The sequence below is a fragment of the Sinocyclocheilus rhinocerous genome, unplaced genomic scaffold (assembly GCF_001515625.1).
Source record: "Sinocyclocheilus rhinocerous isolate Xijiao unplaced genomic scaffold, SAMN03320098_v1.1 scaffold1965, whole genome shotgun sequence".
Taxonomy (NCBI): domain Eukaryota; kingdom Metazoa; phylum Chordata; class Actinopteri; order Cypriniformes; family Cyprinidae; genus Sinocyclocheilus; species Sinocyclocheilus rhinocerous.
In genome coordinates this window covers 299606-314687 of record NW_015625577.1, presented here as the reverse complement: position 1 = coordinate 314687, position 15082 = coordinate 299606, and the positions used below count along the sequence as shown (strand labels likewise).

Here is a 15082-nt window from a genome sequence, read left to right as displayed (position 1 = left end):
CTCCGCCTTGGTCACCAGAGCCTTCGGCTCCACCCTGGCCCCCCGGATCCTCGGCATCCCCCTGGCTCGTTGGCTCTCCGTCTCCGCCTCGGGCTCCTCCACCACCTGCTCCGCCGCCATTGGTCGGCCCCCTGGAGGCAGTGGCCATTCCTCCTCCTCCATGGCTCCTCCCTCCATTGGCTCCACCGTGGGCCGCTGTTATGGCTGTGGCCTGGGTCTTGCTGTGCTCTTCCTGCTCCGGGTCCCTCCTGTCTCCTCCCTGGCTCCTCCCTCCGTCGTCTCCTCCCTGGAATCTGTCCGCCGGCCCCCTCCCGGATGTCCGTCCTCCTCCTCCCTAGTTCCCACCCACTCCCCTCCCCATGTTGTTTCTACGGTGCGAGGACGCACCTTCCGGGAGGGGGGAGTAATGTCACGCCCCTGGACTCTTTGTGTTGTGTTTTCCCTCCCCAGGTGTGCTGTGTTCCCTTTAATTAGTCATTCCTTGCACCTGTGTTTTCCCAATCACCCAGTGTTTAAAAGCCCCAGTCCTTTCAGTTAGTGTTTGTCGGTCCTCGAGCGTCATTCCATGTGTTCCTGTGTCTCCTACGTTCCCCATGTGATCATTAAAGACTGTGAATTGAAGTATCTCCGTGTTTCCTCGTTCCTCGCTCCTTGCCTCCCGAGAATTGTGACACACAAACTGTCACTAGGATGGTATCTTTTCAAAAGGTACAACCTTCCTGACTTAAAAGCCTCTCATTGTCCAATACAATATTCAAAGCCCCCACTTTCATATATTCTAACATTATTATATGAACATGGTTAATTAATTTTATATATTAAGTTAATTAACCACTATTCATTTTGTGATTCCAAAAGCGATGTTTTGTGTTCCAGAACTGTATGTTCTTAAATAAAAACAATAGTTATTGAGGGAATATAAAAAGAATATATGATTTCAGTTCACATCTTAATATTACTGTATGTGTACAATTTTGAATTTTAATTTAGATTACAGTTTGATTATTTTAATATACTAAGAACAATTTATTAGTTTAAAAACTTTCAAGTAATCCCAAGTCCCCCTATTTGGACAAGCACTTTAAAAAAATGACAATATTACTGGGAAGTACTATAAAAAAGTAAAAGTTAACATTACTGCCATATTGAAAGTGTGAGTGACATTTATGTTATGCTCTTGAACAATTGGGATTTTAGTCGCCCGTGTGTGCAAAGAGAGTGAGAGAAAGTCAGGGAAATAAAGGTCACTGGTCCTGAGCTCTAAAAGTCAATGAGGAAATAGCTGGATATTAGAGAGACAAACACAGAGTCAATGAAAACCTTCGGCCATTATGCTGTCTGTGTGTGTGAGCAACAGAGAGTCATTTAGCACAGACAGTTCTGCCAGTCTAATAAAATCAGACACAAAAGGATGCTTTGATTAATCTAACAGCAGCCCGAGGTGTGCAAGTTTGTGTGCGTAATGATATTCCAGTGCTTTTGTATTGCCTTTATTGTTATTTTGACTTCTGTGTAGCTAAATTTGGAACAAAATGCTATATGCAACCCATTTTACTTCAGTAATGACATACTTTTGACATATATTATTTATATAATTTCTTATTTTCAAATGATTTTCAGGGTACAGTATAATCCGGACATTTCTTTGAGCTTCACCAACCTATTTTAACAGCACAAATAGGTTGCATTTTAATTCATCTTGGATGGGTGATTGTTCATATTGTCACAAAATTTTAACTGCATTATCGCACCACTCTAAATATAAAGATGGATATATATCCAATTTTATCCGCATACATACAACATCATAGCAAACATAGCAAATCTCAAATGCCTATTTTTTTTATTTTGTTTCAAAATGTAAATATGTTGTCACTCAGCTCTTTATATAAAGTTGGATATATAAGTATCCGCATATATACAGTAAACCTGCATAGGGCAATATTTACTATATAGCATATCTCGCTTGCTTGCTTATGTCGCAAAATGCTAACTATATTATCACTAAATGTAACTATAAGGCATGAAAATATTAAGATATAAACATCAACATCACAATTTTCTATAAAGCTGCTCTGAAACCATATGTATTGTGAAGAGACCTATTTTAATAGACTTTCATATAATTTTGTCTTTAAAGACATATCATGAAAATCTGACTTTTTCCATGTTTAAGTGCTATAATCGTGTCCCTGGTGCATCTACCAACCCAGAAAACATGAAAAAGAGCAACCCAGTAAATTTTTTTGGTAAGCCTTTCTCTGCAAGCTTGTGAAAAAACGAGGCGCTCAGATTTTGCTCCCCCCGTGACGTAGAAAGGGGATCTTATAATAATATTACTGCCACTTAATCTGCAAGTTTCCACCCACAGCGCCGCCATTCTGTTTTGCAAGCAACAACGGTGTACCAGTTCTACGAGCAAAGCATGCTAACTGTTCTGTCTTTGGCTGCACAGAACACTATTTAGAGTCCCAGCCTCCAAGGAGACAAGAGAGCAGTGGATTTATTGATTTATTTAATGTATATTACGCGGCTGGCTCACAGATCTAAAATAAACATGTTCATAGACTTATTTCCCAGCTGTTTATCTTCACAGTGTTTTTGTAACTTCTGTGTTTTTGACAGTTTAAGCACAGTAAGACTTGAAAGAGAACTTAGTTTAGTACTCACATCTCATGTGGCAGCCGCTTTCTGTGCGCGTGCTTCAGATGTGTGTGCTCAGGAAACTGCATGTCATAAGTTTAAACTGATATGGCTTTAAAACACATGATTTCAGTGCGATAGACGTGATAATCATAACCAAACAGATGTTTTTTTCTCAGAGTATCTCAGGTAAGAGCTGTAAAGGCACAGTCTTTTTCTGGAAAAGGGGGTGGGGAAAAGCAGCTCATTTACATTTAAAGGGACATGCACGAAAACAGCCCGTTTCTGCTTCCACTCAAAATAGTGGAATTTAGTGAAATATTCATATTTTCAAAATGATATAATAAATGATCTGTGGAGTATTTTGAGCTGAAACTTCACAGACACATTCTGGGGACACCTGAGACTTATATTGCATCTTATAAAAAGGGGCATAATAGTTCTCCTTTAACACACATTCCTCTACCCTCTCATTTTTGTTTTCATTCCTCGTTTCCTCTTCCTTTTTAGCACTTCTCTCTTTATCAACAACTTGTCCTCTCAACCCCCTCATTTTCTCTTCCGCTGCCCCTTTAACCCAACATTTCCTCCTGTTTGTACCCTGTTTGTCCTCCTCTTTAGCATCTCTCTGAGAGGTCTGAGTGGTGGCCCTCTATTCATACAGCTTGAGACACTCTTCGCAAAGTAATGGGGCGTAAGTGGGGTGTTCTTTACACGGAGAGGAGGTCAATGACATACACAGAGTGATCGAGTTCATCTGTGGGTTGTCTCTTTCCCTTGGAGGTGTTTTAGTGAGATTAAACAATCAGGATTACAGAATGCAGATGAAATTTCATTAACATGACTCATGAAAGAGGATCAAACACACACACACATATAAACAGTGACAGTGGGAGGGCCTAAAGTCGCACCTCCTCAGCCTGGAGAGGGAAAAAACAGGGTCTGTCACCATGGAGACAGAGGGGTGAGTTTCTATGGCAACAGTGGGCTTGGTCCTCGTCTCCCTCTCGTCTCTAAATTTAGACTGCTAGCCCCTGAGGACACATGCACACGCTCCCTTAAAACACACACAACAGAAGGCAGGTTTGTATGTGTCACTCAATTGCTGTCACATACATAGATATGCACACTGAGAGAAACCCGGCCAAGGACACACACAATGGAAAATCTGGATCTGATGACCTTACAGGACCTACATAATACCAGAAATCCTGTTACAACTCACTCTCATATATGAGTATGTGTGCATGTTGATGAGGCTTAAAATGAATTTGAATATGATTGGATTGGGACATGAATAAGAAATTATAGGCACACACCTACATTTGTTTCTCTGTATGTAGAGATATAATGCATAGGGATATAATTGGGTTTTATGAGATGTTTTATAACATACTTCAATTAAGACAAGCAAACTTTATTTGTTTGCTGATAAAACAGGTTGGTAAATCTCTCAAAGAAATGTCCAAGTTATATTTCACCCTGAAAATCATTTGAAAATAATAAGAAATTATATTCCACTTAAAAAAAAATTTTTTTTTTGTTTTTTTTTCCCCCAGAAAAAATTATTTTCATAACATTGACATTTAAGTCAATACTGTAATACAGAAATAAAAACAATTAAAAAATACATAAAATATATATCAAAATAATAACAAATACTATAAAATATAAAAATAATGATAAACATTAAACATTACAAATTATACTACAATTTACAATTTAACTATTATATCATTATTTTTTCACATTCAAGTAATGAGAATGGTCTTTGTTACACATAACCTTAGGCTAATGAGAATTGGGGGAGGGGTGGATATGCTTAATTGTCATGAACATAATGTCATAATGAAAACAATCTTGAAATATACAGATTATATTTCACCATGAAAATCATAAGATATTTTATTTTGCATAAAGAAAATAAAGTTAATTTTAGGACCATTAAGCTTTTTTCAGTGCAACATTTTTAGAACATTAATTAACATTAATTAACGATTTTCGTGTTATTACTGTAATAGAATAATGAAAACCATTCTGTCTAGATGCATTACATTTTTTTTTGGATACTACTACTACTACTACTAATAATATTAATTATTATTATTATTATTTAATAATAAATATTATAAAATGCAAAAAAGAAATAATAAATACTAACTCTATAAATGTACTTTTGTTCAATATACAGTTTAACTGTTATATCATTATTTTTGCAATTTGCACATATTTTGCATTACATTAAGACATTTTTCAAATAAACATTAGGCTAATGAGAATTGTGGAAGGGAGTCTCGCTTAATTGTCATGAAAATAATAATAATGCAAACAGCTTTGCTGGTTCTAAATATAACCTTTATTTTCATGTCGGAAAATACAAATTATTTTATTTGATTTTATGATAAAAAATAGTTAGATAGTGTGTCTGCGTTTTGTGTACATGTTTGCATCACAACCGTATAGGAGAGAGAGGAAGTGAACCGTCTAGCACAGCTTTTCAGATATTAATGATAATTCATGTTCAATAAATTGCCAGGAAATAGTTTTGACATGGTTGCCATGGTAGCAGCCAGAAGCCCTGAAAGCAATTTGGTGTCTAACGCAAACCGCAGTCAATGGTATCGTCTACGCTGACATAAACAGCGTCACTATGACCTGATGTAAACATCAACAACAAAAACCAACGGGAAATGCTACAGAAAGGCAGTGTTTTGAAGAAGAAATCTACAGACATGCTCAGATCAATAACATGGACATTGACATATGAGTGAAGGTCAGTGAAAGGTCACTTTGAGTGGTGCATCACCTTGGTAGACGGAGTGCATGTGTTAGACTGATAGAGAGCGAGAGGAAAACAGTCACATTAACCAAGAGAGCTGTCTCTGGATGAGAAGGCAAGACAAGACAGAGTAAAAAAGGTGAAAAGGATGGAAAAGGCAGACAAAGACCGATAAAAATATGATTCAAATCATGCATGGAAAAAAAAATATGGTAGGATAAAGATTGGAGAAAAGGATGAAAGGATGAGAGGTTGATGTATTAGAGGAGGGCTGATGGGTGTAAACTGCTGGACAAGCAAAGAGAAAAGTTTATTTACTGAGCTCTGATCAATACAGACAAATACAGTATAACACATCAGTACTGCACACACACACACACACACACACACACAAACACGTATAGACAGCAGACCAGCTTTGTGCAAACCTGCATCTCTGCGTCCATTGAGATTAGTTAGTGTTTATAAAATGGATAGTTCCGGTCCTTGATTCTGATTGGTTGAGCCACTTCGTGTCGTGCCTAACAACGCCCCTTAGCTCTTATAAATTCACTGTAAACCATGGCTTCTTGGGGCTTATTGCTTTATTGAAACAGAAAGATTTAGTACAAAACCATCAATACTGTATATGGATGCATGTATGTGTGCACAGTATTTCACGTTCATAGTACACTCTAAAAAATGCTGGGTTGTTTCAACCCAACGTTGGGTCAAATATGGACTAACCCAACTTTTGGGTTAAAACTTTAATTAAAAAATTTAACCCAACTGTTGGGTTAGTCCATATTTGACCCAATGTTGGGTTGAAACAACCCAGCATTTTTTAGAGTGTAGCGTGCTAAATAATGCATCCTCTGTATCTAAGCATATAGGCAAGCAATGCCAACTAAATGCTAGCCACTTTTCTTTCCATTAAAGCAATAGTTCACCCAAACATGAACATTTCCTGAAAATATTCTCACCCTCAGGCCATCCAAGATGTAGATGAGTTTGTTCATCATTAACATGACTTGCTCACCAAAGGATACTCTGCAGTGAATGGGTGCCATCAGAGTGAGAGTCCAAACAACTGATAAAAACAGCACAGCATCACACAAACACACAAATCCAGTCCATCGATTAACATCTTGTGAAGCAAAAATTTGTGTTTGTAAGAAACAAATCTATCACTAAGATGGATGCAAATTGCAAACCATTGCTTCCGGCTAAAAAAATAGAGTCCACTATTCATAATATTGCTTTCTCCAGTGAAAAAGTAATCTTGTCTGAATCAGGAGAGAAATGTGCATGGATCAAGCACTGTTTACAAGCTTATTATGGATTATGGACTTGTATATTTGCCAGAAGCGATGGTTTAAAGTTAAAACGACTTAATAATTGATTTGTTTATTACAAATAAGCATCTTTTCAATTCACAAGATGTTAATTGATGGACTGGGGTCATATGGATTACTTGTGCATTATTATGATGTTTTTATCAGCTGTTTGGACTCTCATTCTGACGGCACCCATTCACTTAAGAGGATTCATTGGTGAGCAAGTGATGTAATGCAAAATTTCGTATATGTGGGGCGGAGCTATCAAAATAGGGGCAAGACCCTTTTGGGGTAGGGGCGTGTTTGTTTTGGTGATTTCAAATATCAACATTGGCTACCAGAAATCACTTACTCTGCCTTTAAGAAACAAACTCATCTACATCTTAAATGTCCTGAGGGTGAGTAAATTTTCAGCAAAATTTCATTTTCAATTCATTAAATATGGAAACCCAAGCTTTGCCCTACAAACCACTATTCCATGACCTTTAACCCTTCACATGCACACATTTGTTATTCTGTCAGGGAAGAGACTTTCCATCTAAATCCATCTATTGATGTATACTGAGCTAATGATATTTTATATCTTCTAACCCTACCCTTAAACCCTCACACAAACCTTTCAGCATTTTCATTAAGACATTATTTATTATGTTTATTAATCTATTGTCCTTGTGAGGGCCATTAGCTGCTCCCCACAATGTAAGTGATTTCAAGTTTTACTACCTTTTGGGGACATTTGCTCCACACAACTCAGGCGAAAGTTGACACACACACACACACACACACACACACACAAAGGCGAGCACCAAACTAGTCAGCATAAACTAGGCTATGCTGGTCTAAGCTGGTCTTGTCAGAGCACTACACTTCTATGCTAATGTAAACATCCATCAATGAGGTGATCAAGTCACCATAATGATCTAGACTCTTACTGAAATGATGATACATTATTTTCTGGAAATAAAGGAGGGATGTGGAGGCTTTTAAGACAGGGAGGGTTTGTTTTTTTCAGTCTTTCTGAAATACAAAATAGCAACAAGATTTTTTACATTTGTTATAGAAGTCTCTTATGCTCATCAAGGCTGCATTTATTTGATCAAAAATACAGTATGACAAAACCAAATTTCCAGCATTATTACTCCAGTCTTCAGTGCACATGATCCTTCAAAAATCATTCTAATATGCTGATTTGCTGCTCAATAACATTTCTTATAATTATCAATGTTGAAAGCAGTTGTGCTGTTTGTGGAAAGCCTGATACATCTTTTATCAGTACTCTTTGATAAATAGAAAGCTCAAAAGAAACTAGAAATCTTTTGCAATATGTAGAAGTCTTTACTGTCACCTTTGATCAATTTAATGAATCCTTAATTTGATAAAAGTGTACATTTCTTAAACTTTTAAATGGTAGTGTAAAATGAGAAGACAGAGGTAAGATGCCTTTTTTTATTTATTTTTTTTATACATTTTTTGGTGATTTAGTCTTTCAACCGAAGCCACAGTTGTATTTTCTGTCATGGGCATTATAGTTTTAATTGTTCCATCACATTAATCAGCATATGAAAAAGTAAAATGAGTGACTGATTGGCCATTTGGTAATATTATTTTCCTCTAAAAATGTCAGAATGAAAAGAGAAAGGAAATAAAAAACAATGACTGGTCACTCAAGACAGTGTGAAGTGTGACCACTGAGAGGGAGGGAAAAATTGCAGACGATACAAGAAAGACAAGACTGATGACAACACACATGGATGAAAGGATGCAAGGAGAGAAGCAGAGAGATGAGGGACGCTGGTGCAGTGAGGTTGGCAGACAGACTCTCAATCATTCTTTATGAAGCACTACAGCACCACACCCTCCCCTCTGATTACACACTCACAATGTGTGTGTGTGTGTGTGTGTGTGTGTGTCTGTGTGAGTGAATGGTTACTTAAAGCCAATGCGAGTAAATCCTGTCTGCCCTTTAGTATGATTAGTTTTCGTCCAACAGAGAGAGAGAGAGAATTTGAGAGACAGCAATTGAACTGACTGCCCCCTTCTCCCTCCCTCCCTCTCTCTCTCTCTCTCTCTCTCGCACTTTCTCATGAACAGACAGATGAAAGTAACTCAATTTTTATAGGATATTCGGTGCAGAAATCATCTTAAAATCCAGCCAAATTGCTCTGAATTGGATTATGCAGAAATGACTTTTAGGCAAGATAGATTCATGAAGTTATGAGGGAACGGATAGATGGATGGAGGGAATTCGCCTTTCCTCTGTAACATTCTCACATTACAAACATAGAATATTTTGTCATTCATATTGCTTAAAGCTGCGTACAAAATAAAATATGATACATGTTCGAAACCACTAATAATGAAATAATCTGGAAAACAAAGAACAAAGATGTAAGTTATCTGTTACAAGATTATCATAACCCTTTATTGACAGTTTACTAGAAAGTCTAATATAGTATTTTATGAAGTAGATATACTGTATATGGAAGAGGTAAGGTATAGGTAAAGGTTTTATGTTTTTGGGGGGAAAAAAGTCTCTTATGTTCACTAAGCCTGCTTTCATTTGATTAAAAATACAGTAAAAACTAATATTGTGAAATATTATTACAATTTAAAATAACTGTTATTATAAAATTATTATTATTATTTGATTTTTCATTTATTTTAAAGTTTTATATATTTTTATATTTATATTTTATATTTATATTTAAATTTGTATGATGGCAATTCCCAATTATTATTAATATGCTGATTTGCTGCTTAGTTTTCAAAGCTGAAAATAAGTATCATAGTTATAATATTTTTAGTGTGTGTGTTTTTAAGGTTCTTTGATGAATGGAAAGTTCATCACAACACATAGCCTACTTTCTTAATTATATTTGCATGAGAATTTTTCCGGTTCTAAATCTCCACAAACATCCTCCCCTGATCTCTGATCTGTGCTATGTTTGTGTGTTTGCAGTATTCTTTGTGTATTAAAATGTGCTTGATTTTGCTCTGTTCTGGAACAGTGTCTGATGCTGAAATCCATCTAGCTTTCAGGAAGCATATGGGGTTCATAGATGGGTGCACGACACGTTCAATACTTTGTGAAATGCTTAAGTAAACTGCCTTTCTCTCTTCAGGATTGGCGAGGATGTGGCCCGTGTGACGGAAGGAAGGGGATACGCTGGCAAACACTTTCGTATGGGCTTCATGACGATGCCGGCCCCTCAGGACCGCGTTCCTCCTTCCTGCGGGCCGGGCTTCACCGTACGCTCGCAGTCTCTGCACTCGGTGGGAGGGGGAGAAGAGGAGGGGAGTCCCACCTCGAGAAAACAGCCCCCGCCCAAACCCAGACGAGATCCCAACACCAAACTCAGCACCTCCTCTGAGACCGTCAACACTGGGCTCAGCACGGGGAAGAGCGGGAAGGAAACAGACCAATGTGACGGTAAATATGTGTGTGTGTGTGTGTGCATGCAATAACACTAATGCTTCTAGCTACTGCATGCATGCTTGATTTTGTGTTGAAAATATGTCGGAACTTGGAACAGCATTCATAATGCAATGAAAGTATGTCCAAAAACATGGTAATACCATGGTACCATACCCCCCAAAAAACAAGGTACTTTTTTTAGTGAGGTGTTTTCTCTCCTTTCCTGCTCTTTCACTCTCAGTTGAACATAATTCATTTTAATATATTTTAAAGTTTTGCTATTGTGAAATATCATTTCAAACAACATGCATTCCTTTTAAAAAAGAAACCCACACAAACACACACATGCATCACAAGCCTCTGGAAAAAATGGCATCTCTTATTCTTTCCCACCACTTCACTGTTGTATGCAAATCTCCTCTCTTCTGCCATCTCTTTCATGCATGCCTCGTTCTCATGGATCATTACACATGCAGCGCTTCCTTTGAGCTCCACACACACACACACCAAACACTCTTCCTCACTGCAGTCCACATCACACAGAAGAGCTAGACAAGAAAAGTAGTAGATATTTTAGAAACATTACTATATAAACATAAAAACATACAAACAGGTTAAAACAAAGAAATCATTCAACTTGGTGACTGTAGTAAAAATAGTCCCGCTTTTTGCTTTATGTCAAAGCTTTATTCAAATATTATTTTAAAAAAAGTTTTGGTTTTGGAAATGATTTCTAAATAAAAAAATCTATAAATATTTTAAATATATATGTACTGTATATTTTGTTTTAGTCAATGTAAAATCACCAATAACTGGATTAACCTATCTTTAAAAAAAACTTCATGTATATGAATAAAAACTCTTAAAAACAGCTGAGAATTTGCAATTGAAAAACTGAGAAAATGAGAAATTGGGAAAATTGCATTCACCCACAGCAATTTATTTATAAAACAAGCAGTTAACATTTTCACTCAAAACTCCATATTAATTAAGCACTAATCTGAATATATGTTGTTTTTAATCTGAATAAGTGCTCCCCCTGCGTGTCTATAACAGTTTGACTGTTATGGCTCTGCCTGAGGCGAGAAATAGCATTACCAAGGTGTCCATCGAGTGGACTGACCTGCTTTGAGAAGGACTTGATACACACTTAACAGCAGCACTGCACACTTGCAGACTATAATGAGTCAGTGTCAGACAGTGCAGTCTTTTTACATAACGGAAAATGCGCACAGATAAAAGGTCACCAGACATATATTTGCTTTCACAGACACCTGTAAATATACCCAAGAATCTTTCTAGGAACAGGTGACATCGACTCTCTGTCCTCCTCTGACTGGTCACCCTGAGCCAGCAAAAGTGCTCTGATTGGTCGCCTGCTGGCTGCAGTGTCATTATGAATGGGGCAACATTCTCGGCCTAAGTGTTTTACCGGCGGTGACAGCTTCAGACAGAATTAACCAAAACACAGATGATGCCTCTTATAAACAAGTTCAGAGCTACAAGGTCGACGAGCAGGAGACTTGAGTCGTGATTCGCATTCACAACATGCACACAAAGATGCAAAACACAGTTTGAGTTAAAGCTGAAACAAATAATATATACACTTTCGGAAAAAAGGTACAAAACTGTCTGTCACTGGGGCGGATCTCTTTCAAAAGGAACTAATATGTACACTTTATGGGTAAATGAGATGTACCTTTTAGCTTTTGTACCTTCAATGGAGGTTTATACCTTTTTTTGTTCTATTGCAAGCCTAAACAGACTAAATGTGCTGCTCTAGGCTGTTTTATATTATACAATGAACAAATGCCTCAGAGACCTTTACTATTCCACACACACTCATTTCCACACACATTAGCCTTCCTTTAACCCTTAACTTGATCTTTACTGAACCCACTCAGAGAGCTTAGCTCATTCAAAGTGCTTTTCTTTCAAATCCAAAGCAGAAGCACACATTACAACATGCCTAACCCCACTCCAACACTTGACCTCATTTTTCAATGTTCACAACCTCATTTAGTGTACATTAACCCTAAAAACATCAACCGGCTCTTTGCAGTGAAATTTGAAACGCAGCCAACTTCACTGTACTATATACAGCAGCACATCAAACCTTTTAGCATATCTCAAACACATGCAACCTCATTTTCTACTCATTTTCTAATCGAGTCAAAAAATGTAAAATATTAAACAATTTAAAATATCGATTTTCTAATTGAATTTATATTTTAAAATATAATTTATTCCTGTGAGGGCAAAGCTGCATTTTCAGCATCATTACTCCAGCCTTCAGTCACATGATCCTTCAGAAATCATTCTAATATACTGATTTGCTGCTCAAGAAACTTTTCTTCTTATTATCAATCTTAAAAACAGTTTTGCTGCTTAATATTTTTGTGGAAACCATACATTTTCAGGATTATATAATGAATATAAAGTTCCAAAGACCAGCACTGAAATAGACATTTTTAACATTATAAATGTCTTTTTTAAATCAATTTAATGCATCCTTGCTGAATGAAAGTATACATTTAATAATTAAATTTCTTCAAACACATATAAACCATTTCTCTTTTCTGCTTTCAGATTATACCCAGAGCTTATTTTTTAAAATCATATAGGATCTTGATGTACGAGTAATTATCTATACAGAGAGATTGTGTTTGACTCACTTAGCCTGAGGCTTTGTGGCATTTCCACCACACCAAGGGCCACAGATTATTCCTCCAGAGGAGCCTCAAAGAGCTCAACATCTCTCCTCCTTCTCTTCTCTCTCTTTCACCCTCGAGCTCCACACTACATACACTTCCCCCATCTCTCATCATTTCCCACCCCAGTTTGGCACCCTTTCTTGTTTTCCTCTATACAATCCTGTCTTTTATCTCACTCGTTTATGCATTTCCTTTCTCACAGACCCACCCACTTTTTCTTCTAGCCTTCTTAATTTATACATTCATGCTATAGAAACAGAATTCTCTTGGTACTCTTACTGTGGTATAAAAATAGCATCAGATGGTATACTTCAAAGTATACTATGAATTACCATGCTAAATGTCCAAAAACATGAAATAACCATAATACATGTACAAAATAATATTGTAATACCATGTTACTCTGCGTACATTTGATTATATCCCACTTTTTTCCTCCATATGATTCCTCTTACAAAAAAGCTATGGTGGTACCATGGTACAGTGATGATATCGGATGATAAAACCATGATACTTTGATAAATACCATAGTATTAAATGATTTCCATATTCAGAAACATGCTAACATAAAAGATATTTCAATTTAATCAAAACCACGGTATTACAACGGCACATGTCCAGAAAACATATTCTAGAAAATTTCTCCTCCGACTTTACTTTTTCTGCTTTTACTGTGGTAGTACCACCATGGTACTTTGATATTTACCATAGTACTGATTGACCACCATGCTCATATACCATGATATTTAGGTACTTCAGTTGAATTACTATGGTTAAATGTGCAAAAAACATGGAATAACCATGGTATATGTACAAAAACATGGTAATACTATGGTACTCTACATGTTGGTGACACGGTATAATGATAGTATCAGATGGTAAGTAGTTCTTTGATATAAACCACGATATTAAATGATTACCATGATTACCGAATTCACATGGTAAACTATAAATACCATGGAATTACTATGGTACATGTCCAAAAAAATATGGAAATGCTGTAGTGCCATATGTAGAAAACATAGCAACCCTCTTTCTTCCTTTGTCTGATCCCTTTGATCTTTCTAAGCATATGTGACAGCTTGCTTGTGTATGTTAGTGTGTGTTATCTTCTGCCCTGATCTATAAGAGAACACGTATGTCCTATATATATATAGACAGAGAGAGCTACTGGCATACATGCAAACAAGCCTCAATAAATCATGAGTAGTGTTCTTTAAACAGCATCATCTTAAACTTAATGACATGTGGCATGTGGCGTATATCTGTGCTGTATATCTCATTGGCGGGGACTATTTCACCTCTAATTTAGAGGGAAATCAATATAAATGCATTATCGTACACATACAAGCACAGATAAACATCTGTATTAAATCAGCAGTGTAATACTAGATAACAGATCCAGCATTTGCTACATTCTCTGATGGGAAACAACATCACAAGACTGCTTCTGCTTCAAAGAGAGAGAGAGGGAGAGATGGATGTGTTGTGAGAGGAAGGTACATCATGCACCTGCTGTCCTCTGGAACACAGTGCCCTATATTTTCCCGTGTCACAGTCATCAAATTCACTTACAACACACTCACTCACTCACTCACACACACACACACACACACACACACACACACACACAGATGCATTAACATGCTTTCCACAGGCATATTTCCACACACCAGTGTTTCCTACAGGAAAGCAGCAAGGGGCATTGGCACCAACCATGAAAGACCTAACAATTTGCTAAACAATAGCAGTACCATTTTTGCGAATATACAATTATGTTTTAGTTACAAAAAACCCCTCTGTTGCTACATTGCGGAAAAAAATTGAAACAGTTGCTTTCCGCTGAGCTGATTAGTCAGGATGAAATTCATTCATGAAGTTAAAATGACCTAGTTTTCTCCACTCTAGTTCTTTCTCTCCACCTGCCAGTGTGTGTAGGAAACTGCCTGTTTGATTATTCCATGAACTCTTCCCACAAAGCTTAGCATCTCTAGCTGACATCACCAGTTACTGGCAGTAGTGCACTCAGGGTACGTTCCAATTGCTGATAATGCAAAGTGAACTTCACAGGGTATACGACATAAGGAATAAGTGATATTGGTATGTATCATTTCGCAGGAAGTGGAAAGGCAATTTATCAAGACTATGTAAATACTACACATACATATCATAAATAAACCACATTTATTTTCATATTAAACTGCAACAGGCATTT

At 37.0% G+C, this 15082-nt stretch overlaps 1 protein-coding gene across 1 annotated transcript in view; it reads left to right on the top strand.

The window, feature by feature from the left end:
* The window catches only part of LOC107751997 (neuronal tyrosine-phosphorylated phosphoinositide-3-kinase adapter 2-like), a 40345-nt gene that overhangs the window by 5526 nt on the left and 19737 nt on the right, over window positions 1–15082 (top strand). The window contains exon 3 of the mRNA XM_016567822.1: window positions 9861–10168. Within this exon, the coding sequence (XP_016423308.1) occupies window positions 9861–10168 (308 nt within the window). The remainder of the gene's footprint in view (window positions 1–9860; window positions 10169–15082) is intronic.